General features: G+C 40.8%; 1 protein-coding gene across 2 annotated transcripts in view; it reads right to left on the minus strand.

Moving 5' to 3' along the window:
* CYP59 (cyclophilin 59) overlaps positions 1–26566 on the minus strand; it is a 305441-nt gene that overhangs the window by 188611 nt on the left and 90264 nt on the right. For both annotated transcript variants that reach the window (XM_089415907.1, XM_089415908.1), the window contains exons 4-5: positions 19413–19463; positions 19224–19315 (exon numbers count right to left, since the gene is read on the minus strand). In XM_089415907.1, the coding sequence (XP_089272033.1) occupies positions 19224–19315; positions 19413–19463 (143 nt within the window). The remainder of the gene's footprint in view (positions 1–19223; positions 19316–19412; positions 19464–26566) is intronic.

Below are 26566 nucleotides of genomic sequence, written 5' to 3' on the forward strand. Positions count from 1 at the left end.
CAAGTACAGTCTCAACACATACAAATCATCAACTGAAGGGAAAAAAACAAGCATACAAGTGACACCGTTATTTTTGGACTAATGTCCCCAGAAAAAACCCAATGTGGGAAAATCAGTGCAGCTATTTAAGGGTTTTGTTATTAAGCAGTTTCATAATACAATCTGGGTGCCAAAAATGGCTCACCCAATGGAGAATTCCCTTGGCCGTAGTACTTCTCAATCGAAAACAGATATCAACCCCAATCTGCCCCACGAAATCTCCCAGTGTCAACCTCTAAGGTCTGCGTCAGCCTCTCTGGCCCAACATCAGCCTCTCTGGCCCAGCGTCAGCCTCTCTGGGCTCTGCGTCAGTCTCTGGAGCCTCTGTGTCTCCCGCATTGGCCCTCCTCAGGCTCTGCGCAGCTCCTGGCTGTCTCTTCGTGGCCTCTGGCTACTTTTGTGTGGCCTCTAGCTGGCTCTGCGTCAACCCTCTCGCGGCTTCTGCATTGATGCTCTCGGTACTATCTCTGCCTCCCTGCTACTGCATTCACTGCCCCTCAACTACAACTCTTATCACTCCTTCGATTTCCTCAACAAGCCCTGCCCCAGAAAATCGAATTCTTGATCAACTCGGTGTGTTCTCCAAGTGACCCTCAAGCCTCCTCTTATACTTTTCTCGTTGACAATTCAACGGCCGAGATTAAGTCCCTAATCAACGGCTAAAAGATTAGATATGGCTTGATCCATGACTTTTGGACCATTCTAACTCAGTTTTATATTAATTCACATTAATATTTTATTTTCCCTAAGTTTAGACTTAGGGACTTCATTAAAAATATTAATTATTATAATATCTCCCAAACTAGTTAGATTCTGCCTAAACCATTTCTGGGTATTGGAGATCTCATGTGCTTTAGCCTCTCCACCAATTTTCGTGGCTAGAGCACATTCTATGCTACCCCAAATCAACAAGAATAAGTGATAGCCCCTTCTTTGAGCGTTGCACCTTGAAGACCACACCTTGTGGGGTTTAAAAAAATTCCACATTTAGGTGTACATCTTAGGCGACAACACCACTCTTGGTTCAATTGCATTTTAACGATTCCCATAAATCAGGAAGATTATTGGGCATAGTTTAATTATTTGCATTAAAGGTGTTATTTGGATCACCTTACTTGAAGAAACACCTTAGTGTAATAGCTCATTGGAACTGGGGTAGAAAGCTCTAAAGATTGGGATGATAAAAAAGTGACCCCCACTGGCCAAAAATGTCGTAAAGGAAAATTAATCATAGTCTAGGGCTTAAAATGGCATCTTAAAGTCAAGAAAGTAAAAGACTTTATAGAAAAGTCACTTTATTATTTTAAGAGGGGAAGAAGCGTAAAAAGGTTCCAAAAAGGTGAAAGAAATTCAAATTGGAGAAAGAGGATAGAAATCGGAAAAAAAGAAATTACAATAGAGGAAACTGATTTCCCTCTCACAATTATTCATTTTTCTCCTTTGAGATTGGATTGGAGATATTGGTGCTTCATCTCTTCCTCAAACAAAAACCCTTGGAAGAAAAACTGGTTTCGATGTGTGATCACCCACCTATTATATAAAAACTAATTACTTTGTAACTGATAGTTTAATTAAGGCAAAGGGCATGATCTTTCACCAAGAGGCACCTAGGGTTGTATTTGTTAGGTCCCTATACTACTAGTGTAACCCCTTATTGTTATTAGTACAACCCCCTTATTATATTGTTGTGCCCATGTAGTCCCCATATTGTTATTATTGTGCCCTTACATTATTATTGTTATGTCGGCGCTAATTATATTATGACCCCTTAGACACCTATATATAGAAGGAAGTCTTTTCATTTGTATCATCCAAAAATTGTTCATTTGTGTAATGTAAAGGAGGTTGCCCCCTCGAAGAGGCTGAATTCTAAGACGTTGATCTATCTTTTCTATCTTTTTGTGAGTTGGTTTCATAACATTTGGTATCAGAGCTTTGGATTCTAGGGTTTCGCTGCTCCAAACAGGTCATCGTGGAATGTTCGCTATAACTTTTTTCTGCGACTTTTCAGAAGCTAAAAAAAAAAAAACCCATTTGAGATCAAATCTCGCTGAACCTCGGGTCCAATTTTAAGATCTTCTCTCGCTACTGTTTTGGAGATATGATCTGAAGAATTTAGGGTTTTTGCAAGCTCCAGAATTTCATCTAAAATAGGGCATCGTGGAATTTTCGCTATAACGTTTTCGATACAAAGTTTCAGAACCCAAACAAAAAAACCATTTGAGAAGAAATCGTTCTAAACTTCGGGTCTGAATTTCAGAGCTTGTCTCGCTACATTTGCAGAGATATGATCTGAGGAAGTTAGGGTTTTTGCAGACTCCCGAATTACATTCTAAACAAGTGACTTGGGGAAAATCGTCATAACTTTCTCTCTGAGCAACAAATTGAAATTTCGTAAGTTACAGAAAGAGGACAGACTGTAGTTTTCTGTGCATAGTTTTCAGATCCGAATTTCGAAACAGTGACACGTGGAACGTCATACAAGTTCGCTCTACTAAAACATTATATAATCAAGTCATCTTAGGAGATTGGGCATAACTCTTTCTTGGAGAATCAAATTCTGATCAGACTTGCAGAGTTAGAAAGAGGACTCAGAGGGCTACAGCAGGAGACAATTTCAAAACTTTGAGATCTGAAAGTACAAAGTTACAGTCATTTCAAGATCGATCTTCTGAAATCAAGAAAAGGCGATATGAGGAAGTTTGATGGAAAGGATCCAGTAAATTGGATACTACAGATGGAGCAATATTTTGATCTACATGGTGTACCACTGTTACAAAAGGTATGTATTGCATCTTTATATTTAGAACCGGATCAATTTTTATGGTATAAAGGGCTTTGTTCTCGTAAACAACTTGTTATGTGGTCAATTTTCACGGAGGAAATGATAGCACATTATGAGGATACAAAGAGCAACACCACAACAATTGGAAGAAAAAAGAGAAAAAGGGCTTTGTTACAAAGTGGAAAGCAAAATTATGGCAACAAGGAAGTCTACCCCTGAAAACTATAAAGATGGAAGTGTTGTTTCTCCCAGCCTTCCACAACCTACAAGGGTTACAGCACAACAATTGGAAGAAAAAAGAGAAAAAGGGCTTCGTTACAATTGTGATAACAAATACATTAAAGGTCATAAGTGTGCTAAGAAGAAATTATTTTACATTGATTATGGAGAGGAGGAAGAAAAGGATCAAAAAAAGTCAAAAGAAGAGTATATACACCAGGAAACAACCCCAGAGAAAGAAGAAATGAATCTAGCCATATCTTGTAAAGCATTGGAAAGAATTACCACTCCTAAAACTCTCAAGATAGAAGGACATATCAAGAAGAAAAAGGTTCAAGAAGTGAAAGATCACATCGAGAAAGAAGAAATGAATCCGACCATATCTTGTAATGCATCGAACGAAATTACCACTTCTCAAACTATCAATATAGAAGGACATATCAAGAAGAAAAATGTTCAAGAATTGAAAGATCACATCGAGCCTCAAGAAATCAATCCGACATTATCTTGTAATGCATTGGAAGAAATTACCGCTCCTCAAACTATCAAGATAGGACATATCAAGAAAAAAAGGCAAGAGTGTTAATTAATTCCAGCAGTACCCATAATTTTATTGATTGTAAGATAGCCAAGGAATTGAATTGCTTCTTATATCTAGCATCGGAGTGTCAAGTGATGGTTGCAAGTGGAGAAACCATAAATTTCTCTGGAAAGTGCCATAATATCAAGCTATCTATGGGAGAATATGTATTGAATAGCCCAATGCTTTCCATTCCAATGGGTGGTGTTGACGTTTTACTAGGAGTCCAATGGCTACAATCTTTGGGTACGATAGCTTTTAATTTTCAAGAACTTTTCTTGAAAAAATTTTAGGAAGGAAAGGAAGTTGAATTGAGGGGTATCGAAGGAAAACCTGGAAAGATAATCAACTCTAACAGCATGACAAAGCTTCTAAATAAAGAACAATGGCGTGTAATTGCACAATTGCTTTCACTAGAGGATCCCACATCGAAATCATGTATTTTTCCAGATATCCAAAATGTTTTGGACAATCATTCCAAGGTATTTGAGACTCCCAAAGGCCTCCCACCTATTCGTGATCATGATCATGCTATTCATTTGATTCCATGAAGTGTTCCTCCAAACATCAGGCCTTACATATATCCATATGCCCAAAAGAGTGGGAACTCATTCAAAAGTTGCTGAAAATCCTCATTCAAACATTATTGAGAGAACTTCACAAAGAAGGAAAAATCATATTGGAACCTGAAGCAGTCATAGAACCGAGAAATTGAAAGCTACGAAATAGATCAATTTCAGAGTATCTCATCAAGTGGAAGAACTTACCCGCTGCAGATTCCACATGGGAGGACAAGAACTTATACAGAAGCATCAAGAACTACTCAAGTGTTGAGGACAACACCTTTTGAAGGAGAGGGGCATGTTAGGTGCCTATACTACTAGTGTAACCCCTTATTGTTATTAGTACAACCCCCTTATTATATTGTTGTGCCCATGTAGTCCCCATATTGTTATTATTGTGCTCCATAGAAGCTCACTATTGTTATTATTGTGCCCTTACATTATTATTATTATGTCAGCTCTGATTATATTAAGACCCCTTAGACTCCTATATATAGAAAGGAGGTCTTATCATTTGTATAATCCAAGAATTGTTCATTTGTGTAATGTAAAGGAAGTTTCCCCCTCGAAGAAGCTAAATTCTAAGGCGTTGATCTATCATTTCTATCCTTTTGTGAGCTGGTTTCATAACAGTATTTAAGCCATGGCCTCTCACTCTGTAAACCATCAATTCAGTGATTATTAATAATATATATCTTTTATGATAATTGTTGAGTTTGTCTCTTGCATGTGGTATCAAAGCGGGTTCCAATCCTCGGGCTTAATTGTGCAGACGGCTACGACTCCATCACTGTCCTCCTTGACCTGCAGTTCATCAATGTTCCGCTGCCCCTGCCATCACCAATTTCACCACTGATTTTCCTCCTTGTTCTGCTGCCCTCACCGTTGTTCCGTCCCGTCGTAAAAACCACTGTCTCCCCCGCCTTTGTCCATCCATTGTTATCCCCCATCGTGTGTTTCTGCACCAGCTGCCACACCCTTCTACCCGACACACCGACCACTGTCATTGTCTGAAACACCCCGACACCATCTGTTCATGCTAATTGTTGTCGGACCCTATTGTACCTGTCAATTGTTGTACCCAATTCGACTTACTTGTGATTGCCTGACAGCAGGCCGCAAGCAGTCGTCCCCGACACCCTTCCATAAGCTCTGTCGTGAACAGTGGCACCATCGCTCACCTTTTTGTTCACTTATTACACTATCCATATTACCATATAGTGACTAAAAAATTGTTATATAGTTAAAAAACTATATAATTCTATTTTATAGTTTTATAATTATATAACTATATTTAATAGCTATATAATATAATTCATATATAATTTTAAAAAAAATAATGCTAGATAAGTAAAAAAAATTATTATGCTGGATAAGTATACCCCACCTCATACATGCTCGTTGGCTACATCAATGTCGATGGCCGATTGTAATAAAAAATTGATAAAACTTGAGGCTAAGGTGACCGAACATGGCAACAAAATCGAGGCACTGCAAAACACAACAAAGAGAATAATAATGAATTTTAAAAAGATCAAACAAACCTTTCAGTTAAAGTGGATATGTTGTTGACCTGTATTTGTAACACTATGAAGATTACACCCAATCAAATACCCCGGAATAATGAAGCTACTCAACATCTCAATTCTCCAAATTTGTCAAACTCACATGAGAAGCCTGAGTCTCCAAGACATCTTCCACACCTAATAAAGGAAATAGTAATACGAATTTTGAAAATAAGCAGTTTTGGAATACATACACCAATATGTCGTTTTCAAATCAATACCCCTTCTTCGCTCCGCCGATAGCGACATATCAACAAAGAGCAAAGCTTGAGCTACCCAATTTGACGATAACGAAAAATGCAGCGTTGCTTGGTTCAATAAAGCAGAAGAATATTTCGAAATTTACAGTATTGACAATGATGACGAAAAGATCAAGCATGCTTCCATGAAAATGGAAGTCGAAGCATATAATTGGTATATGTGGTGGAAAAAGACGACGCTTGCGATCAATTGGAGGAAATTCAAAAGTGTTCTTTAAAAGGTTCCAAGGTGTCAAGAAAGAAAAATTCTTCTCGGCACTCACCAAAATACAACAAAAGGGAGATGTGGATGAATACACTCGAGAATGGGAGACTTTAGCAACACGAGTACCTGGATTATCATAAACTCGTCTCATTCAATTGTACACCTCAGGACTTAAACCCCATCTACAAGCAGAACTTGAGCTTCATGACATTACCTCGATAGAAGTAGCAAGACAAAAAGCAAAAGCTGCTGAAAATAAATTTGAAAAGATGTTGTGGTCAAAGGCTGAAAGAGTATATTCGAGACGAAGATTTCCCCAGTCTGTGAACACGGATAATACAAAATATGTTCCACCACATCTTCGTGAAGGAGACAAAACTAACGTGGAAATGCAAAGGATGAAAGAGGGCAAGTGTAAACGTTGTGGTGAAAAGTGGGACCCTAAACATAGGTGTGCTAAAGGAAAAGAGACCAAGAACCTGTATAATTGTGAAGCAACTAATGATTCAGGCAGTGATGAATCAGACGTAGAAGAAATCAAAGATGCCCCAAAATTCTCTCCAGAACTAGATGATGAGAGCATTCTGCAAGTATCATTATCAGCTATGACAAGTATATCACAGCCCCAGACATTAAAGTTAAAAGGACATATCAAGAAGAACAATGTGATGGTTCTGATCGATACCGGTAGAACCCACAATTTTTTCGACTCAACCATGGGGAAGAGACTCAACATTTTTTCATTCCCCATGCCCAACATGAAGGTTATGGTAGCTGACGGTCAAAAATTTGAAAAGGTAGGGAAATGCCATAAAATCAAATTGCAGATTCAAGACTTTAATTTAGAATCCCCGTTCTACATTGTACCATTAGGTGGAGTGGATGTGGTCTTAGCTATCTAATGGCTACAAAACGTCGGTGCTTACTTTGCCAACCATCAAAAGCAATTTATAAAATTTAACTGGGAAGGGTAAAAATACAAATTATGTGGGTTCCAACCAGTGTTTTACAACTCGGACTCGGACTCCGACTCGGCCGAGGATCGACTCCGACTCCGACTCCGAAACGGTAATGACTCGGCCGGCTCGATTTCAATGACTCGGTCGTTGTAAAAAATACATTAAATATTTATTTTTTTTATAAAAAAACATAATTTTAAAGATTTTAAACATAATTTTAAAGAAAACCATTCCTATCTATGTGATGTCCCATTCCTATCTATGTGATATCTGCAGCTATCATGCTATGACAGCATATCCATTGATGGGATTCACTCTACATTAATACTCTCCTAACACAGTTGGCATAGGAATTGCAAGCCTAAACTCCAATTTTGAATCTCAAAAACATGACTGTGACAATAACACTTTAATCCCTTGCTTACTTCTGAGTCTTAATTGTGTAAGGAGCTCACATGCCTCTGTGGTGGAAGGTATCATAGAAAAATAATTGAGGCCGAGACAGTATTATGCTACAATACCAGTTAAATTAAGTGTGTAGGCCTGTCCAAGTTCCTTTGAGTTTGAAAGGCTTAATAAGTTAATACTATTGAAGACCTAAGTCTTTTAGTTTGGTTCGAGCTTCTTAAAAATTGAAGCCTCCTTCTCTGAGCATTATTTGAATTTTGAAGTATATTGATCACAATTTCATGTGCGAGCATCTCTGTGACATTGAAAGTCCAACCTTAGACATGAAAGTGGCTCAGCACATTGTCAACAGAAGATACCCACAGTCTGTTTAGGGCCGCATACTATTTGTTATTGTCTCACTCATCCAACCTAAAAGTTAAAAATTTCAATACTCTTATTCTAGTTATCATTCTTTGTCCAGACTCCAACCATCACCTAATTATATCTTAACTTGTAACCATAATTCTTGCATGTTGTAATCCATTCGATTCAGCCAAACTATAAATAATCTCAGCAGTGTAGATTTCGGTCTCCTGTAGAATTTTGATAATATATCCTTGATACATCCTGTAGCTATTGTATCTCTCAAAATAACCTCATATGGCATACTATAACTTAGGATAACACATACTACAGTAATTCAAAATTTCAAACACCTGTAAATTGAGTAATATATATAGTAGCTCTTGGACTACTTAAACTGAGATCATCAACCAATAGATGTAGTCTTTGGACCTTGCAGACATGCCTTAGCCAAGTATAAGATAAATTACCTTTTATTGCAACTTGGATTTAGAAAGGCTTTGAATGGTGCCATAACATGACTCCTTAGATCCCACAGTGATATCATTTGGATATGTGTCCTAGCTCAGCTAGGATATGTATTACAATTCTCCTTAACAGAGGTCTGGACTCTGGACATGAATGCCATACGAGATCAAGAAACACTCTTCAACAAGGATTTAAACTATACCTGATAATGGAGGGTCCAGCAGAGTTCTAATACTCTTTTTAAGGTCATCTTCAATGGAACACCAAAGTCCTTTCTTTGTTGAGGCTTGACCTTTATATAGAAGAGAGCAGACTTTTCAAGACAACAGGCCAAATCAACTTCCTCAAGGTCAGTTGATCCTTCTCACTGCATAAGATATGAAATTGTATAAAGGATATCGGCCTCGGTAACAGAGATCTGCACTTTTGAAGACACAGTATCTTAGTAATCAACAAAATTATACACCGTTAAGACTGCTTCTCTTAATGATGCTACTATAGGGGTCCAAGGTAAGTTACAGAATAGAGAATTCAAAACTGAAAGAGGATAAATGTTGATGTTGATGCCTGTAGATTTCCATCATTCCTATGTGACCAAATGTTTACTGATATACGGTAAGATTTCAATATAGATATTGCCCCTTGTGACTCGGCCGAGTCATATCAAACCCGGCCGGGTTGACCGAGTCACACATGACTCGGCCGAGTCATTGGATGACTCGGCCGAGTCATGTGTGACTCTGTCCACCGGGCCGGTTACTTGGCCGAGTCACTCCAGCAGGTAATGAACCGGTTCGAAACGGCCGAGTCGGATTCGAAACGGCCGGCTTGTAAAACACTGGTTCCAACCACCTGAAAACCAAATTGTATCATCATCCCAGATGATGAAAATGATTCAGAAGGGAGCACCAGCTTATGTAGTACAGTGTCATCAGTTAGAAATGTTAACTTCAAATATGGTCAACGAAGAATCACCAGAAGTACAGGAGCTGATTCAAAAGCACAAAAAATTATTCTAAGACCTGCCAATGAAGATGCCGCCTAAAGAGAAATCAAGCATACGATAGAGGTCAAAGCAGGATCAAATCCCATCAACATCAAACCATATTGATGTCCACATCATCAAAAAACTGAAACTGAGAGATTAGTCCAAGATCTTTTAAAGTGTGGCATCATCTCAAAAAGTAAAAGTCTGTATGCTGCTCCAGTTGTATTAGTTCGAAAGAAAGATGGATCGTTCAGATTATGCGTCGATTATCAGGGGCTAAACAAAATAACAATTAAAAACAAGTTCCCAATCCCTTTTATCAATGAAATGTTGGATGAACTACATGGTGCTAATTACTTCTCGAAATTCGACTTAAGGTCAGGATATTACCAAATCAGTATAAGGTTGGAAGACGCAGCAAAAACTGCGTTCCGGACACATGAAGGTCATTACGAGTTTAAAGTAATTCCTTTTGGTTTAACCAATGCACCAGCAACATTCCAAGCTACTATGAATGAGCTATTCCATTCTAGCTGGTTGGAGGAGAGACCACCCAGATCTCTTATCAGATTTGAACGTTGGCGAAGACCAGCTTGTCAGAATTCAGTGGGATCGACTTGCCTTGTTAGAGGACACTCTTTCCAACACGCAGGTCTGCTAGTTTGCTAATTCGTGTAGGTATTCAAGTCCAACCTGCTGGCAGAATCGATATGTTGCTGGATCGTCTATTGAATTGTGGCTGCATGGATGTGTAGGGGGGATAATAACCTGTTGCATGTGGCTGCAAGGTGCCAGCAGAGGGATCAGGCTGCTGTCCAGGACGGAGGGAATACCACAGGAGTATACATGCTGTGTGTGGTTGTTAGCATAGAAGAGGAGCAGATCGAACTGCTATTGTGACTGTATCAGTGGCCAGCTAGACTGTGTTGCTGAAAGAGACGGGACTGGGTTCCATTTGATGAGGTTGTGGCTGCCTGAGTGTCAAGAGGAGGATTGATCAGTCTACCATGGCAGCTGTGTGTACAAGAGGGGGAACAGATCTACTGTTTCAGGGGTGCTTGGAGGGTCAGGAGGCCACATGATAAGAAACAAGGTGGCTGGAAGAATTGTCAAGGGAGATCGTAGGCCAGAAGGTAGCCAGCAGTCATAACATGAGCAGTGAGCTAGTGTGTGGAGTATCTGAGGGAGTAAGAAGGCAAATCGAGTGTCGTGGGTGAACTAGGAGGGCCGCACAGCCATTGAGAAAAGTATCAGAGTGATCTGAGTTGTTGATGAAGCTGTCTCCCACTCTTAGACAGACATAACAGTAGTGTTAACTACCCTTGTGCAAACCAGATGATCACATGCAAGCTAGGAGATAAGAAGAGATGATCACATGCACGCTTTTGGTGTCCTATTAAGTTCGTTAAGTCTGAGTATCGCCTGAGCAGTCATAAAGATTCCAGAACAGGGTGGCAGATTCAAATCCCATCACTTGATCACCCATGAATTGTTCCAGGCATGTATTTTCTGTCTGTCTATGGAAATAAAATTACCCAGCAATCTTGTCTATATTTATTCTTTTTATTTGTCCTGCGTGTTTAGAGTAGAACGTGTTGCATGCATATGAAAATTTACAAGGAGCTCACAGAACAATATAAACCCCCAAAAGAAAAGCAACACAAACAATCTGTCCCGGAAGAAGATCATACACATTTCAATCATCCATTGGTCAATTGCATTACAGCTTTTCAATCTACTTGCAATTTTATTTCGATTTTTAAGATTTAATCCCGATTTTTTCAAGTTCAAAAAACTCGCCTAAAACTCCGCCGATAAAATAGTCTGTTTGAAAATTTCATGATTTGGCGATTTTATCAGGATTTAATCCCAATTTTGGTAACACTGGTTAATACAGCTATATTTATAGCCTCATAGTCCTAGACCATGAAAAGAATTCAAATCAACTCTTTAAATAAATCTCTTTTAACAACTTGTTGAAATTTGGTACCGGAGGACAGGTGGTTCCCTAAGGCTTTGATCTTTGGCCTAGGGAAAAGTGTCCAAAAGAATTTAATTTTTCTCCTAAAGTAACTTTATAATTTTTATAAAGTTAAATCTAATTTGAAAGTGACTTTAAGTGATAAAGTTACTAAGTCTAATTTTAAAGTGACTTTATAAAGTCAATGAAAAATTAGAAAGGAAAAGTGACTTTGGAAATAAATGACTAAGTGGGTCTTTATTAAAGTGGGGTGAATTAAAAAATAGAAAGTGAGATTTAAATGAGCATTTAATCTCAGCCATTGATCTAAATCTATTTCAGCCATTGGATTTAGGGATCACCCAAAAGTCATTTAGGGTTGGGTTAAGGGAGGAAAAGGAGGAAAAGATCATTCATTCTTTCATGAGCAGATTGGGAGAAGGAGAGCAAGAGAGCAAGGGAGATTTCTGGACAAGGAGGAGAAAGAGGCAGCAGTTTGGCACACACACCAAGGCAGCATTTCAGCAAATCTGAACAGCATAAAGAACAAGCAGAAAAAGGCAGATTTAGTGAGCAAAACAGTGAAAAAATTGATTTTCAGCACGAATATCGAGGAGGCGATTTTCTGCACGAATTTCGAGGTCTGTCCGTACAAGTCCGTACGGCCGTCCGTACAGTCCGTACAGTCCGTACGGTCCGTACATCCGTACAGTCTGTACAGTTCGTACATCCGTACGGTCCGTACAGTCCGTACAGCCATTTTCAGACTGTCTGTTAGCTGAAAAAACAGATAAGTTTGCTTGCTGGAAAATTTCTGTTTTTGCTGATTTTTGCTGAAAAATATTTTCTCTGTAAAAGGCATTTTCCAGAAATAAAGAAGAGCTCTCAAACTGGTTTTCCCCAAGAGTTGTAGGGGGTTTTTCCAGGGTCAAGTTGACCAAAAATCACTGAGTTTAAATGTGTTTTTATGGCTGTTTTAATTGCTGATTTTTTATTTCTGCAATTTCCAGCACTCTGAAAAATTTCCAGAATTTGTGTTTTCAGCAATATTTATTTTTTCAGTCTGTTAAATGTATGGCTATGGGAATGGGCATTTAACTATATGGGAGAAATAAGGTGAAACTGAAAACCGGGGTGGGAAACAGAAAATTTTACATGGTATCAGAGCTTGAGTGCTGAAGGGCAGTTTGGGACAGCAAAAGAGAAAAAATACAGCTGCTGATTTTTTCACTCAGAAAATTCCAGCAAGCTGATTTTTCATAAACAGCAGGTTTATCTTTACCACAGCAGTGCTATTTTTCAGTTTTAGGACAGCAAGATGTCATTGGGATTGAGGGTGGAGGATAGGTTGGATGGGCATACAAATTACAGCGTTTGGAAGGAGAGAATGCAGAGTATCTTTGAGGAGGCAGAAGTCTGGGATATCATGGTGCATACAGCACAGCACCCTGTTGTTGTGCCTACTGATGCTACTCAGTTGGCAGCTTATAATAGAAAGAACAACAAGGGTAAAAGGCTGATTCTAGACGGAATCAAAGACCATTGCATTCCTCATGTGAGAGGAAAGAGCAATGCCCATGAGATGTGGACAGCATTGTCCAATCTCTACCAGAGTACCAATGAGAACCGGAAGATGGTCCTGAAGGAGAAGCTGAAGAACATTAAGATGGGGAATGATAGTGCAGCTGGATATCTCACAAAGATTACCAATGTGAGAGATGAGTTGGCAGCGATTGGAGAGGCCATTCCATCCACTGAGTTGGTGCGTATTGCAGTGAATGGCCTCCCCCGTTCATGGTTGAACTTTGCTGATGGGGTTTGTGCACGTGAGACCCTTCCCACATGGGAGAGGTTTTGGGATGATTGTATACAGACAGAGATCAGGAAAGGACAGCTTGGGGCAGCCAAGCCAGTTGAGCAGGATGAGGACGTAGCACTGATGGCAGGAGGCAAGAAAGGCAAAGGGAAGAAGCAGGCTTCCACAAGCGGTGGTGGAGGCAAAGGCAAAGGTAAAGGTAAACAGGGTAACTCACAAAAGGACTATTCCAAAGTGAAGTGTTGGAATTGTCAGAAGATGGGACACTATGCAGTTGTGTGTCCGGAGAAGAAGAAGAAGAAGGGGAAGACCCAGGATGTGGCAGCGTCAGCTGAGATTGAGGACTTTGCAGGTCGTTTTGACCGGGAGTTTGCGTTCACTACATGTGAGTCCTCTAGTGCAGGATCACCTGCCACACAGGTTCAGAGGGAGCATGCTTTTCCCTCGATTAGCGGAGCATCTACAGGTATCTGGTATGTGGACAGTGGGGCTTCACGTCACATGACAGGAGTCCGGGAGTACTTCTCAGAGCTTTCAGAGAGTGGCACTGATATTGAGGTAGTACTCGGTGATGACAGAGTTGTTAGAGCAGTCGGGGTGGGGACAGTGACATTTCAGAGGGAGTCCAAACCTCCCTTGAAGGTGTCAGAGGTTCTTTATGTGCCAGGGATGAGGAAGAACCTCATATCCGTCTCAGCGTTGGAGGACAGAGGATATGAGGTACTGTTCAGGGAAGGACAGGTGTGGATGTATCCCAGGGGATCTCCAGCTGATTCAGCTAGAGTGATAGGTGTACGCCATGCAAAGGTGTACAAGTTTGCATTCCAGCCCCCTTTGGCATTGAGCTGTAGTACCGACAGCAGAGCTAGCAGTTCTGAGCTATGTGAGATTTGGCACCGCAGGATGGGGCACATGTCTCATGGAGCCTTGAGGACATTGCGGGAGATCACTACAGGTGTGCCAGATTTCAGTACTGATCACCATGATACTTGCAGAGGTTGTGCGATGGGCAAGTTTGCCAAATCCCCTTTTCCCAGCAGTGACAGCAGAGCGACGGGGATACTTGATTTGATTCATTCCGATGTGAGCGGTCGGATGTCTCATGTTTCCTTGAGTGGATATGAGTACTATGTCTTATTCATTGATGATCACTCCAGGAGGACCTGGATTTATTTCTTGAAGACCAAGAGTGAGGTCTTCAAGCGGTTTCAGGAGTTCAGAGCTCTTGTGGAGACTCAGACAGGTCGAAAGATCAAGTCCCTGAGGTCGGACAATGGAGGAGAGTACACCCTTGGAGAGTTTGTTGACTATTGTGCAGAGGCAGGCATTAGGAGGGAGTTCACTGTTCCTTACAACCCCCAGCAGAACGGGGTTGCGGAGAGGAAGAACAGATCCATCATAGGGGCTGCCAAAGCCATGTTATATGATCAGGGATTGCCATTGTTCTTGTGGGCAGAGGCCTGCAACACAGCTGTTTACTTGCAGAACAGGAGTCCGCATCGTGCCTTGGGGCACATGACTCCGGAGGAGGCTTTCTTTGGGAAGAAGCCTGATCTTGGTCATCTTCATATCCTTGGATGCATTACATACTCCTATATACCCAAGGAGGAGAGGACCAAACTAGAGCCCACCGCAGAGAAGGGTATCTTTGTGGGCTACAGTGAGACCTCAAAGGCCTTTCGGATTTACATTCCTGCACAGAGGAAAGTTGTTGTCAGACGGGATGTGAAGTTCGAGGAGGACAGGGCCTTTAGGAGGTCACGGGAGTTAGAGTATCTGGATCAGCCAGACCCTCAGCAGCAGTTGAGTCAGTCGCAGGGATCCAGTGGGCAGGGATCAGGAGGATCCGGAGGTACATCTATGAGGATGTCAGGTCCATCAGTGAGCAGTGGCTCGCCGAGCCAGAGGGGTGGTGCTCCGGGCAGCATACAGAGCAGTTCACAGAGCAGTTCACTAGGGAGTCCACTGATGGACAGTTCACACGGTACCTCAGCTTCTACAGGTTCAGGTGCAGGCAGGAGGACAGCAGACAGACAGTCAGGAGTTCAGGCTACTGATGGGGATGAGGAGGAGGAGTTTCATTCTCCTATGGGAGAAGCATGCTCAGGGAAGAGGAAGCCCAAGTGGCTTCAGGACACCTTGAGAGATGCCACATCTGTTGCTGAGCCGAAGAGGCCGGTCAGAGAGAGTAGACCACCTGAGAGATTTTGTAGCTATATGGCGATGGTTACCAGCATCCTTGACTCTGAGCCTTCTAGCTATGAGGAGGCAGCTAGCCAGCAGGTCTGGAGAGAGGCCATGCAGGAGGAGTATTCTTCTATCATGAAGAATGATGTTTGGGAGGTGGTGCCGAGGCCTGAGGGCAAATCCGTGGTTACTTCCAGATGGCTTTACAAGGTAAAGCATGCTGCAGATGGCAGCATTGAGAAATTCAAAGCAAGGTTTGTGGCTAGAGGGTTCTCCCAGGTAGAGGGAGTTGATTATGAGGAGACCTTCGCTCCCGTGGCTCGATATACTTCGATCCGCTCCATTATATCGATAGCAGCAGAGATGGGTTGGAAGATCCACCAGATGGATGTGAAGACCGCATTTCTCAATGGCTTCATACAGGAGGAGGTGTACATTGAGCAGCCACAGGGCTTTGAGGTGCATGGGAAGGAGTCCCATGTGTGCAGATTGAAGAAGGCCCTTTATGGCCTGAAGCAAGCTCCCAGAGCTTGGTACTCCAGGATAGATGCATACTTGCAGGGGATGGGTTTCACAAAGAGTGAGGCAGATCCGAACCTTTACTTTATTGTGATTGGTGAGGAGCCTCTCATTCTGGTGCTGTATGTGGATGACTTGATCATTACAGGTGCAGAGAGACTCATAGAGCACTGCAAGAGAGATCTTGCGGCGGAGTTTGAGATGAAGGACATCGCCTTGATGCATTACTTTTTGGGTTTGGAGGTGTGGCAGGAGGAGGGGCATTTCTTCCTGGGGCAGGGGAAGTATATTGTGGACATCCTTAGCAGATTCCACATGGAGGATTGTAGACCCATGTCGACACCGATGATCACCAACTGGAAGAAGCTTCATGCTTCGGATTCCGAGTTGGTGGATCCCACATTGTACAGGCAGCTGATTGGTTCCTTGATGTATTTGGTCAACACCAGACCAGATATCTGTTTTGCAGTCAACACGATGAGTCAGTTTATGTGTGAGCCTAGAAAGGTTCACTGGGTGGCTGCAAAACACATTTTGCGGTACTTGCAGGGGACAGTGGATTATGGTCTGGACTACAGGCAGGGAGATGGAGTGAGATTGGCAGGATACACTGATTCTGATTGGGCAGGTTGTGCTTCTGATAGGAAGAGCACTTCAGGGTGTTGTTTTGGGTTGGGTTCAGCAGTAGTGTCATGGTTCAGCCGGAAGCAGCAGTCAGTAGCACTGAGTTCAGCGGAAGCAGAGTATATGGCAGCCAGTCTAGCTAGTTGTGAGGCCATCTGGCTTCGCAAGATGTTGTTTGGCTTATTTGGTCAGCCGTTGAGACCTTCAGTGATTTACTGTGATAATCAGAGTTGCATTAAACTCACGGAGAATCCAGTATTTCATGACAAGTCAAAGCATATCGGGATCAGATATCATTTCATCAGAGACCATGTTCAGAAGGGAGCTGTAAAGCTTGAGTATATTTCCACTGATGAGCAGGTTGCAGATATTCTTACCAAAGCCTTACCACGGGGCAAGCATGTCTACTTCAGAGACAAGATGGGTGTGGTGAGGAACACCTTCCTCGGTAAGAGGGAGTGTTGAAATTTGGTACCGGAGGACAGGTGGTTCCCTAAGGCTTTGATCTTTGGCCTAGGGAAAAGTGTCCAAAAGAATTTAATTTTTCTCCTAAAGTAACTTTATAATTTTTATAAAGTTAAATCTAATTTGAAAGTGACTTTAAGTGATAAAGTTACTAAGTCTAATTTTAAAGTGACTTTATAAAGTCAATGAAAAATTAGAAAGGAAAAGTGACTTTGGAAATAAATGACTAAGTGGGTCTTTATTAAAGTGGGGTGAATTAAAAAATAGAAAGTGAGATTTAAATGAGCATTTAATCTCAGCCATTGATCTAAATCTATTTCAGCCATTGGATTTAGGGATCACCCAAAAGTCATTTAGGGTTGGGTTAAGGGAGGAAAAGGAGGAAAAGATCATTCATTCTTTCATGAGCAGATTGGGAGAAGGAGAGCAAGAGAGCAAGGGAGATTTCTGGACAAGGAGGAGAAAGAGGCAGCAGTTTGGCACACACACCAAGGCAGCATTTCAGCAAATCTGAACAGCATAAAGAACAAGCAGAAAAAGGCAGATTTAGTGAGCAAAACAGTGAAAAAATTGATTTTCAGCACGAATATCGAGGAGGCGATTTTCTGCACGAATTTCGAGGTCTGTCCGTACAAGTCCGTACGGTCGTCCGTACAGTCCGTACAGTCCGTACGGTCCGTACATCCGTACGTCTGTACTGTCCGTACATACGTACGGTCCGTACAGTCCGTACAGCCATTTTCAGACTGTCTGTTAGCTGAAAAAACAGATAAGTTTGCTTGCTGGAAAATTTCTGTTTTTGCTGATTTTTGCTGAAAAATATTTTCTCTGTAAAAGGCATTTTCCAGAAATAAAGAAGAGCTCTCAAACTGGTTTTCTCCAAGAGTTGTAGGGGGTTTTTCCAGGGTCAAGTTGACCAAAAATCACTGAGTTTAAATGTGTTTTTATGGCTGTTTTAATTGCTGATTTTTTATTTCTGCAATTTCCAGCACTCTGAAAAATTTCCAGAATTTGTGTTTTCAGCAATATTTATTTTTTCAGTCTGTTAAATGTATGGTTATGGGAATGGGCATTTAACTATATGGGAGAAATAAGGTGAAACTGAAAACCGGGGTGGGAAACAGAAAATTTTACACAACTTTCACCCTCAACAATTATTTTCTTTACTGAGTTATTTTTGTAAAATGCTCTAAATTTAGTATAATGTATCCATAATTTGAATTTTGATATCACCTAGTGCATATTAGAGATGAAATGAAAAAGATAAATTGTTAGGGAATGAAGCCCATCAGCCATACATGTTACGTGGAAAGAATATTGAACAAGGCATAACAGAAGCAGAATAAAGAGAACTTAATAACATATAGAGAGTCTAAAAGTGAATGCACATATGGAGAAATTGCACCCTACCAAAAACAAATGTGGTTGTGTGCTATATGTCATTAAAGAAGCCTATCAATATAAAAATCAAAATGACAGTCAATCAATTATTAGGTGAGTGCAATGTTATAGGAACTGGCCGGTATGGACCAATTCAACCCCGGCATGGGCTAGTCCAAATCAGTTCACCAACCACGGTGTGTAAACCAGCTCTGGACTGGACCAATGTGTTCGTTCTGTCTAAAACCGGCTGGCTCGGTAATGGGTTAGTTACAATCCAGACCAACCCTCATCCAGCCCTCATCCATTGGTTCTTAGTTCTAAACAATTCTTCATTCCCATTTTCAGACTGGTTTAGATCTGATCCTAGTCTAACCCCCACTCAGTCCCAGTTCCGGTTCTAAGGTGAGTGTTAATGGCCTCATTATGTCTTTAAATATTATATGTTACGTTGTTAACATATATCCTTACACACTAGGCTAGCTTTCCCAACAACTTATCCCAAGAACTCATTATAATTAACACTCATCCAGCATGAACTAAATTTTGGGGTAACTTCAAGCACATAAGGCCACCACCTCATATAACTATGGCTTTTTGACATTCTACCACGTCTATAAAAGTTCCCTGCCCTTCCTTCTAATTAGAGAACTAGAATATACGTTATATCATCACAGCACGCATAAATAATGAAACTCAAAGCAAATAAGGTGTAATAACTCTCAAAGTAGTTAATCCATGAAACAAAAAAGATAAATCAAACATTCAAGACCAACAGCATAATCAAATTGACAAGAAACGTTCAATAAATAACTTTCTAATTAAAACAATCTACCACATTACCAAATTTAAGGTGAAAGTATTAATTAAATAGTTGAGATTACAAACCGAATATTTTTGTAAGGTCGTCCTTTATCATCCACATAAGCTTCATTTATCCTAATCAATGTATCCAAGCCTTCTGCAACCTCCCCAAACACCTACAAAAAATACATAGTTACAAAATTTATTGGACTGTGTGAAACATAATTGCAACATACTTATGATTGGGAAAATAAAGTTAAAGACAAGTTGTACCGTATGCTTTCCATCAAGATAGTCCAAGTCGTCCCGCAAGGTAATGTAAAACTACAATTTAAGAGATAAGCCATAATGTAAAAAATGCATAACAAGATTAAATAAAAGGGGCAATATTTTGTATTAGGCAAAGGCTAAGCAGAAAATAAAACTCTAGGTGCATTTGAAGGTTTACTTCAAAGTAGGCTCCAAGATAATAAATTATAACTTTCACAAAATATTCATAAAATGTAAACAATTCAAACAACCATTGCAAAATGACTTTCACATGAACAATTTTTCCCAAGGAAATCCACACATGGAAATCAAGGGATGCTTCCCCACATTAGTTGATGGCATCCCCCTATTAAACCCATCAACAATAACCAGACATCTGCTAGCATGGAACTAACCAAATGCCCAACAACATTGGCAACAACTGGTTGAGCTGATCCCTTTCGTATGAGCCTATTATATTTAACATGCTGTGTTGCACAAGTTTCCGAAACACAACAACGTTGGGAAACACAGATATGAGTATTTGGAACATCTAAGATCTTTGCCCAAATTTCCACAAAACGGTAGATCTGGAGCAGGAAAAATATAATTAAGAAAATAATTTAAAAATTAAAACAATATATATATATATATGAAAAAATTTCCAAAACTGGAAAAGAACATAAGCCACACATCTTAAATGATAATTGATAATAATTAATAAATAACAAATTGACCTTAGTATCTTCTTGATCAAGGATATTACCCAAGTCACTAAGAAAATATTAACTTTAATATTCATTTAAGCCTAATATTAAAAATTGAATTGTAAAACAAATTTAACAATAAATTTGGCCCAGGTTTGTTGATTTTTGTGGAAGAAAAATAAAATTAAGAAAAAAAAGACATACTTTACTAAGTTTATATCTATCATCGGCTTAATACTACCATACCATTGTTGCTCCATCGCTCCCATCACCAGTCAACATTTCTCCCATTGTCACATCTCGTTCCAATGACACAACTAAACCTCAGCTTTGCCCCAAGCAATTGCAATATGATATACACCCTTCAGAGTTAAGGTTTGGCATTCATGGAGATTGCAACTTGTTCAAACTTTGGCATTATCCTGATCCTTAGACTCAACATGGCCCAATGCTCATACACTGAATGAGACACCAGCGTCTCACAGTTTGCTTTTTTCACACACTCTTGGGCATGGAAGCTCACAATTTCTATTTACCTCACTATCAAATTCATGAGCGGCTTGCTTATGGTATCCAATCACACAACCCAACTATTTGTCAATATTTCAAGCCCTAGGTGACTCATGTCCTTATGATCTCAATCAAACAAATAAATTGCTGAATTTAATTAATGCTGAAATTAAAATTCAGACCATAGCATCTGTTATGTCCCTTCTCAAATGAATTAGTCACGGGATGCAGCAACACAATTTTGGCAGCATTTTTGGTTTAGGAAGAGGACCCCACATGCAGAAACTTAGGAACTATAGGCAGTTCAATTTATTTCTGGCAGCTAGTGGAATGTGGGGGCCACCACATGCATAATTCGAACTTCACCAAGGAGGACATTGGAGGGAATTCGAAATAGTGGAACGAGGGGCCCACAAGAGGCTAAGGGGGCCCAAGGTGATAAAAGAGGATGGAGCTCTCATTTTCCAACATTCTAAATATTTGACAAACAAACTCACTCTTGTATGCTCTGCTGCTTAGCGAGTCTACCAGTTGTTTAGCCACAAGTCTTCCGCAGGGAAGATTCAACCTCTACTTCGGGGGACTATCCGTGCCCGCCCTAGGGAGGTTGTTCCACAGAGATTGCAAGAGTTTCCAGCAGTGATTCACAGCTCAGCCAGCCACGCAAAGGAAGGGACTGCGTGTTTTCTGGGCAACCAAAAATACACAGAGGTTGATTTAGCCAGCCAAGAGGCCCCTAACTTGTTGGGAGTTTCGGGAGCAAGGAAGGTAGAGGGCTAAGGGTATTTTCTAAGAGTTTTGTAGCCACCCAGCCAGTACACACAGCAATATGCATTTCTGGGCAGAGAGACTGCACAGTGGCCTCTAACAGCAAATTCGTGGGGTTTGATTGAGCAGCAATCAGGGCCAAGGACCATCCGGGAAGTAAGGGATCAGCTATTACAGGTGAAAGCAGCATTTGAGGGGTGTTTCCAGGTGGATTTGCAGGTTGTTTCCTGCAAATCGAATTTGGTAGCAGTAGCCGGAGAGGAGCTCCCAAGAGGCCAAAAATCCAAAGTCAAAATCAGTGAAATTCCCTTATGGGTTTTGTTGGGTTTTGTCCAAAGGAGTCTAAGGCTAAAAGGGCAGAATTTTCTGGGAGGTTTTTGGGCACATTCCACCAGGTCGAAGTCAGCAGATCAACAGTTTACTGGGACAGCACAGAACATAATGGAGCAGTAGTTGAACAACCATCTTTCTAGCTATTCTACCACATGGGTTTGGTCCAACTTGTCCTTGAGACAAGCCCAGGTACACCACTTCATTTATATATTGTACTCATGCTCTCATATTTCATAATATATGGCTCAGCAGTTCTAGTATTATAGTGTTTCATGGGTGTTTGATAAATGTTTTTAATTTTCCACTGTTGCTTTGTTTGTTTATCTGGATTATCACTTAAATTCTTGTTTAGGAACATTGCAGTGGTATCAGAGCCTAATTCTTGGCTCAGTTGTGGGGTTGGTTTCCTATGAGAGGGGAAAACCAAGAGAACATCACTTACCGAAGGCAGGTACAGGAGCAAAGAAAGGGAGCTATAAATTACACCAAACCCAGAGGAAAGAGGGAAAACAGTGGTCGGAAAGTAGGAAATGACAAAACCTAAGAGCAAGGAGGAGATGGCTTTCGATAGCCTCTTGAGGGCTTTGAATGACTTGGCCAAGAGGCAGAAATACATGCTAGAAGAGATCAAATCACAGAACCGGGACAAAGCCACACCTAGAGGGTTCTTGTGTGGAGAGACCTCAGGGGCTTCTCAGCCTTTTGATCAACCCTCACCAGCAGCGCAGCGCCCTTCAGTGAGTGTGCCCACTAGGGCTACACTACCCTCTTTCATGCATATAGCACAAATCAAACCAGCACGACAGGAGGACGCCCCCTAGATGGGGGACTACTACAAAGAGTGGCAGGCGATGGATGAAGATTTCAAAGAAGCCCTCTCCTTCAGAGATTACTACAAGCTCAAGCAGAGTGAGAAGAACAAGGGGTACGGAGGACAGGGAACCCAAAACTATGAGCTGCAGAGAACTATAGGAAGGATGTACTTCCCTATGTTTGATGGCACTGCCAAGTGCACAACCCGAGCTTGGGTTGAAAAGATGGACACGTACTTTCAACTTAACTGGATGACAGAACAAGAGGCAATTACGATGGCAACGCTACACTTGGAGCGGGAAGCCCATGACTGGTGGTTTCACGGCCTGACCACTTTGGGGCATGCCCAAATAGTTTCATATGAGGACTTCACCAAGAGGTTGGTGGAGCGATTTAATCAGAGAGTTCCGAAAGCATCCTTCAGGGAGCTGACACAACTGTGCCAGACAAGCAACCTATAGCAGTATTTTTCTGATTTTTTGTGTGCGCTAGTGATGGTCCCAGATTTTTCTGAGGCCAGGAGGGTATACACCAGTGTTGTTAAAATCGCGATTTTTTCAAAAAATCGCGATTTTTATCCCAAAAAATCGCAGCTTTTTTTTTATACCGATTTTTTCGGAAAAAATCGCGTTTTTTTGAAAAAATCGTGATTTTTTCGAAAAAATCGCAGATGGTCGGGGCAGCGGGCTTTTAATAGGCAAAAACGATTTTTTTTTATGTCATTATGCTGTCGCCGCGCGGAGGAGGAGGAGAAGAGGTGAGGGAGAGGAGCTGAAGGGTTTCTGTCGAATTTGGGAGCGAATCCAAGTGTTTTTAGGAGAAATCCAAGACAAGATCACCAATTTGTCCATAAAAAAGGTATGTAGATTAATTTTTTTTTGTTTTGCTTCTATAAAAACTTTGTTTTTCATTGTTTTTAAAGAATTTTTTGTAATTTTTCATTGATTTGGGATGGGTAATTTGTTATGACTATGAGAACCAATTTTTTATTTTTATTTTCTCATTTTTTTTAAACATTGTTTATTTTTTTTGAATTTTCATTGTTTTTTGACATTTGCCATTGGCATTTGGTTGGGTAACTTGGGTTTGGAAATTGGGATTTTGGAAATAATTAACTTGTAATTTTGTAAATGCTAAATTGTAATTTGTATTATGTAATCCTAAATTCCTATTTCCTAATCCTTATTTTTCCATAGGTTTACAAATTCAAAATTCAAAAACAAACATGCCAAGGAAATTGGATCCTTTCTGGGAATATGGTGAACCTAAAACTCCGAATGATAGACAAAACTTGTATTGCAAGTTGTGTGGAAAGGAGATATTCGGGGGGGTGTACAGGTTGAAGTTCCACCTTGCACAAATCCCTGGACATGATGTGGGGCCCTGTCTAAATACAAATCCTGAAATTATCCAAAGAGCCATGAGAGCATTGGGAGAATTAGAGCACACTAGAGAGGCCAAAGAAGAACTCAAAAGGCAACTAAAAATGTCAGCTGAAGGAAGTGGGCCAAGTGGCACTGGTTCTACTGCAGTGTCAGTCAATCCGGTAGCTGCATCATCATATTTTGTTCCTCGAACCACACCTGGTTCACAACCAACTATCGGTTCAATGCTAAAAAGAACTGAAAAAGAACAAGCTGACAGGTTGATGACAAAATTTCTCCTCTGGAGTGATATTCCTTTCAGCATTGTAAGGAATAATCCATTTTTCCAACCTACTGTTGATGCTATTGCCAGTGTTGGCCCGGGGTACAAAATCCCTTCTCTTCATGATTTCAGAGGTCGGCTTCTTCAAGATGAAAAGCGTGACTGCACCCAAAGATTGGAGGATTTTAGGGCATCATGGGCACAAACAGGATGCACTGTTATGTCAGATGGTTGGACTGACCAAAAGGGGAGAACCCTTATAAACTTCTTGGTTAGTTGTCCCAAGGGGACTATGTTTATCAAATCTATTGATGCAACTCATCAAATCAAAGATGCAAGAACTTTATGTGATTTGCTGGATGTGTTTATTTTGGAGGTGGGTGCAGAAAATGTTGTCCAAGTCATAACGGACAATGCTGCAAATTATGTTGTTGCTGGTAGAATGCTTATGGACAGGCATCCTACTTTATTTTGGACACCTTGTGCTGCCCATTGTATTGATTTGATGTTAGAGGACATAGGGAAAATTCCCTTTGTCAAAGAGATTGTTGACTCATCAAAAAGCATCACAAAATTTATTTACAATCACACATCTGTGCTTAGCTTGATGAGAAAATGCACCAACAACAAAGAGTTGGTGCGCCCCGCCATTACACGGTTTGCGACGAGTTTCATATCTCTTCAATCCCTCTTGAATTCTATGTGGGATTTGAAGAGAATGTTTCTTTCAGAGGAGTGGCGTGCTTCGTCAATGAGCCGCAAACCAGAAGGAGAGGCCGTGTGCAGACTAGTTTCATACCAGGAAGACTTCTGGGCGGGAGTGCAGGAGGTGTGCGCTGTTACTGAACCTTTGGTAAAGGTTCTTCGGTTGGTTGATGGTGAGAAGCCCGCAATGGGCTATTTGTATGAAGCCATGGACAGGGCCAAAGAAGCCATTCGGTCCTACTATGATGATAAGGGAGATGATGGGTTTCAGAGACAACTCCTTCTATGGGAAGTCATTGATGAGCGATGGAACAACACACTCCATCGTCCCATTCATGCTGCTGGGCTTTTCCTGAACCCTGCATTTTCTTATGCATGTGGGTTTGATTTTGATGTTGAGGTCGTGGAAGGATTATTAACCTATGTCCAGAAGATGGTGAGATCTCCAGAAGAACGTATAGAGATCTCTAGACAAATTGAGACATATAAGATGTCAGGTGGCACATTTGGCTTTGAGATGGCTGTCACTGATAGGACGATTAAAATGCCAGGTATTTTTTAGTTTGTACTTTGTAACTTTGTTTCAAATTTCATTGTCTCTTCAAATTCCATTTTTTTCTTATGTTTATTTAAAATTTTATTTGTAATTTTGTTGTAGACGCATGGTGGAAGATGTATGGTGGCAGAGTACCCCTTTTGCAAAAGCTTGCCGTACGCATCCTCAGCCAAACATGCAGCTCCTCGGGATGTGAGCGCAATTGGAGTGTATTTGAAAAAATACACAACAAGAAGCGCAATAGGTTAACACTTAAACATTTAAAATATTGCAAATTTCCAAATAAATTTTTGAATTCATTAAAGTTTTAAACAATATTTTTTTTATAATATTAATTATTAATTATTATTTCATGAACTTTGTACAGGTTGGAGTCCCATAGACTTAATGACATGGTCTATGTCTACTACAATCTTCGATTGTGGGTGAGACAACTAGAGAAGACACCTGATACGGAAGCCATCTCATTGGATGGGATTGACACCACTGCTGAATGGAGGGTTGAGACCGAGAGGCCTCTCATGGATCCCACTGATGATTGGTTAGTGCAGGATGAGGGGGAGGAGGAGGAGCAGGAGGAGCAGGAGCAGGAGCAGGAGGAGGAGCAGGTGGAGGAGGAGGAGCAGGAGGAGGAGGTGACACCGCCTACCCGGGCTACCACTACCACCAGTAGAGGACGTGGTCTCCGTCTACCTCAGCCTCCTGTAGCTGCTACTACTAGTTCTTCAGCTTCTAGAGCACGTCAAACTCCACTGCCATTTCCACCGGCACAGGCACCAGCTTCTACATCTAGAGGGAAAGAGAAAGTTGTGCCATTTTCTCGCAAGAGGGGCAGAGGAAATCAATAGGATTAGACTTTCATTTTATTGTATATGACATTATGACATGATGAGATACATTATCATATTTTTTGTTGATATTTTGAGGCTGAGTTGGGACTCAGGACTTACTATTCAGGACATGATTCAATGTTATGTGTGATTTTAGCGCTAGAAATGATATTAAACATCTTATATATTATTTTTTTTATCATATTTATGTGTCAATGTATTTATTTTATGTTGTAGATGGTTTAGATATTAAAAAAATTGAAAAAAAAATGAATATTTTTGTGCCAAACGCTTTTTTCCCGCTTTTTT

This window comes from Pinus tabuliformis, chromosome 3_2, assembly GCF_031772625.1.
Source record: "Pinus tabuliformis cultivar Carrire ecotype Pingquan chromosome 3_2, CPIR1, whole genome shotgun sequence".
Taxonomy (NCBI): Eukaryota; Viridiplantae; Streptophyta; class Pinopsida; order Pinales; family Pinaceae; genus Pinus; species Pinus tabuliformis.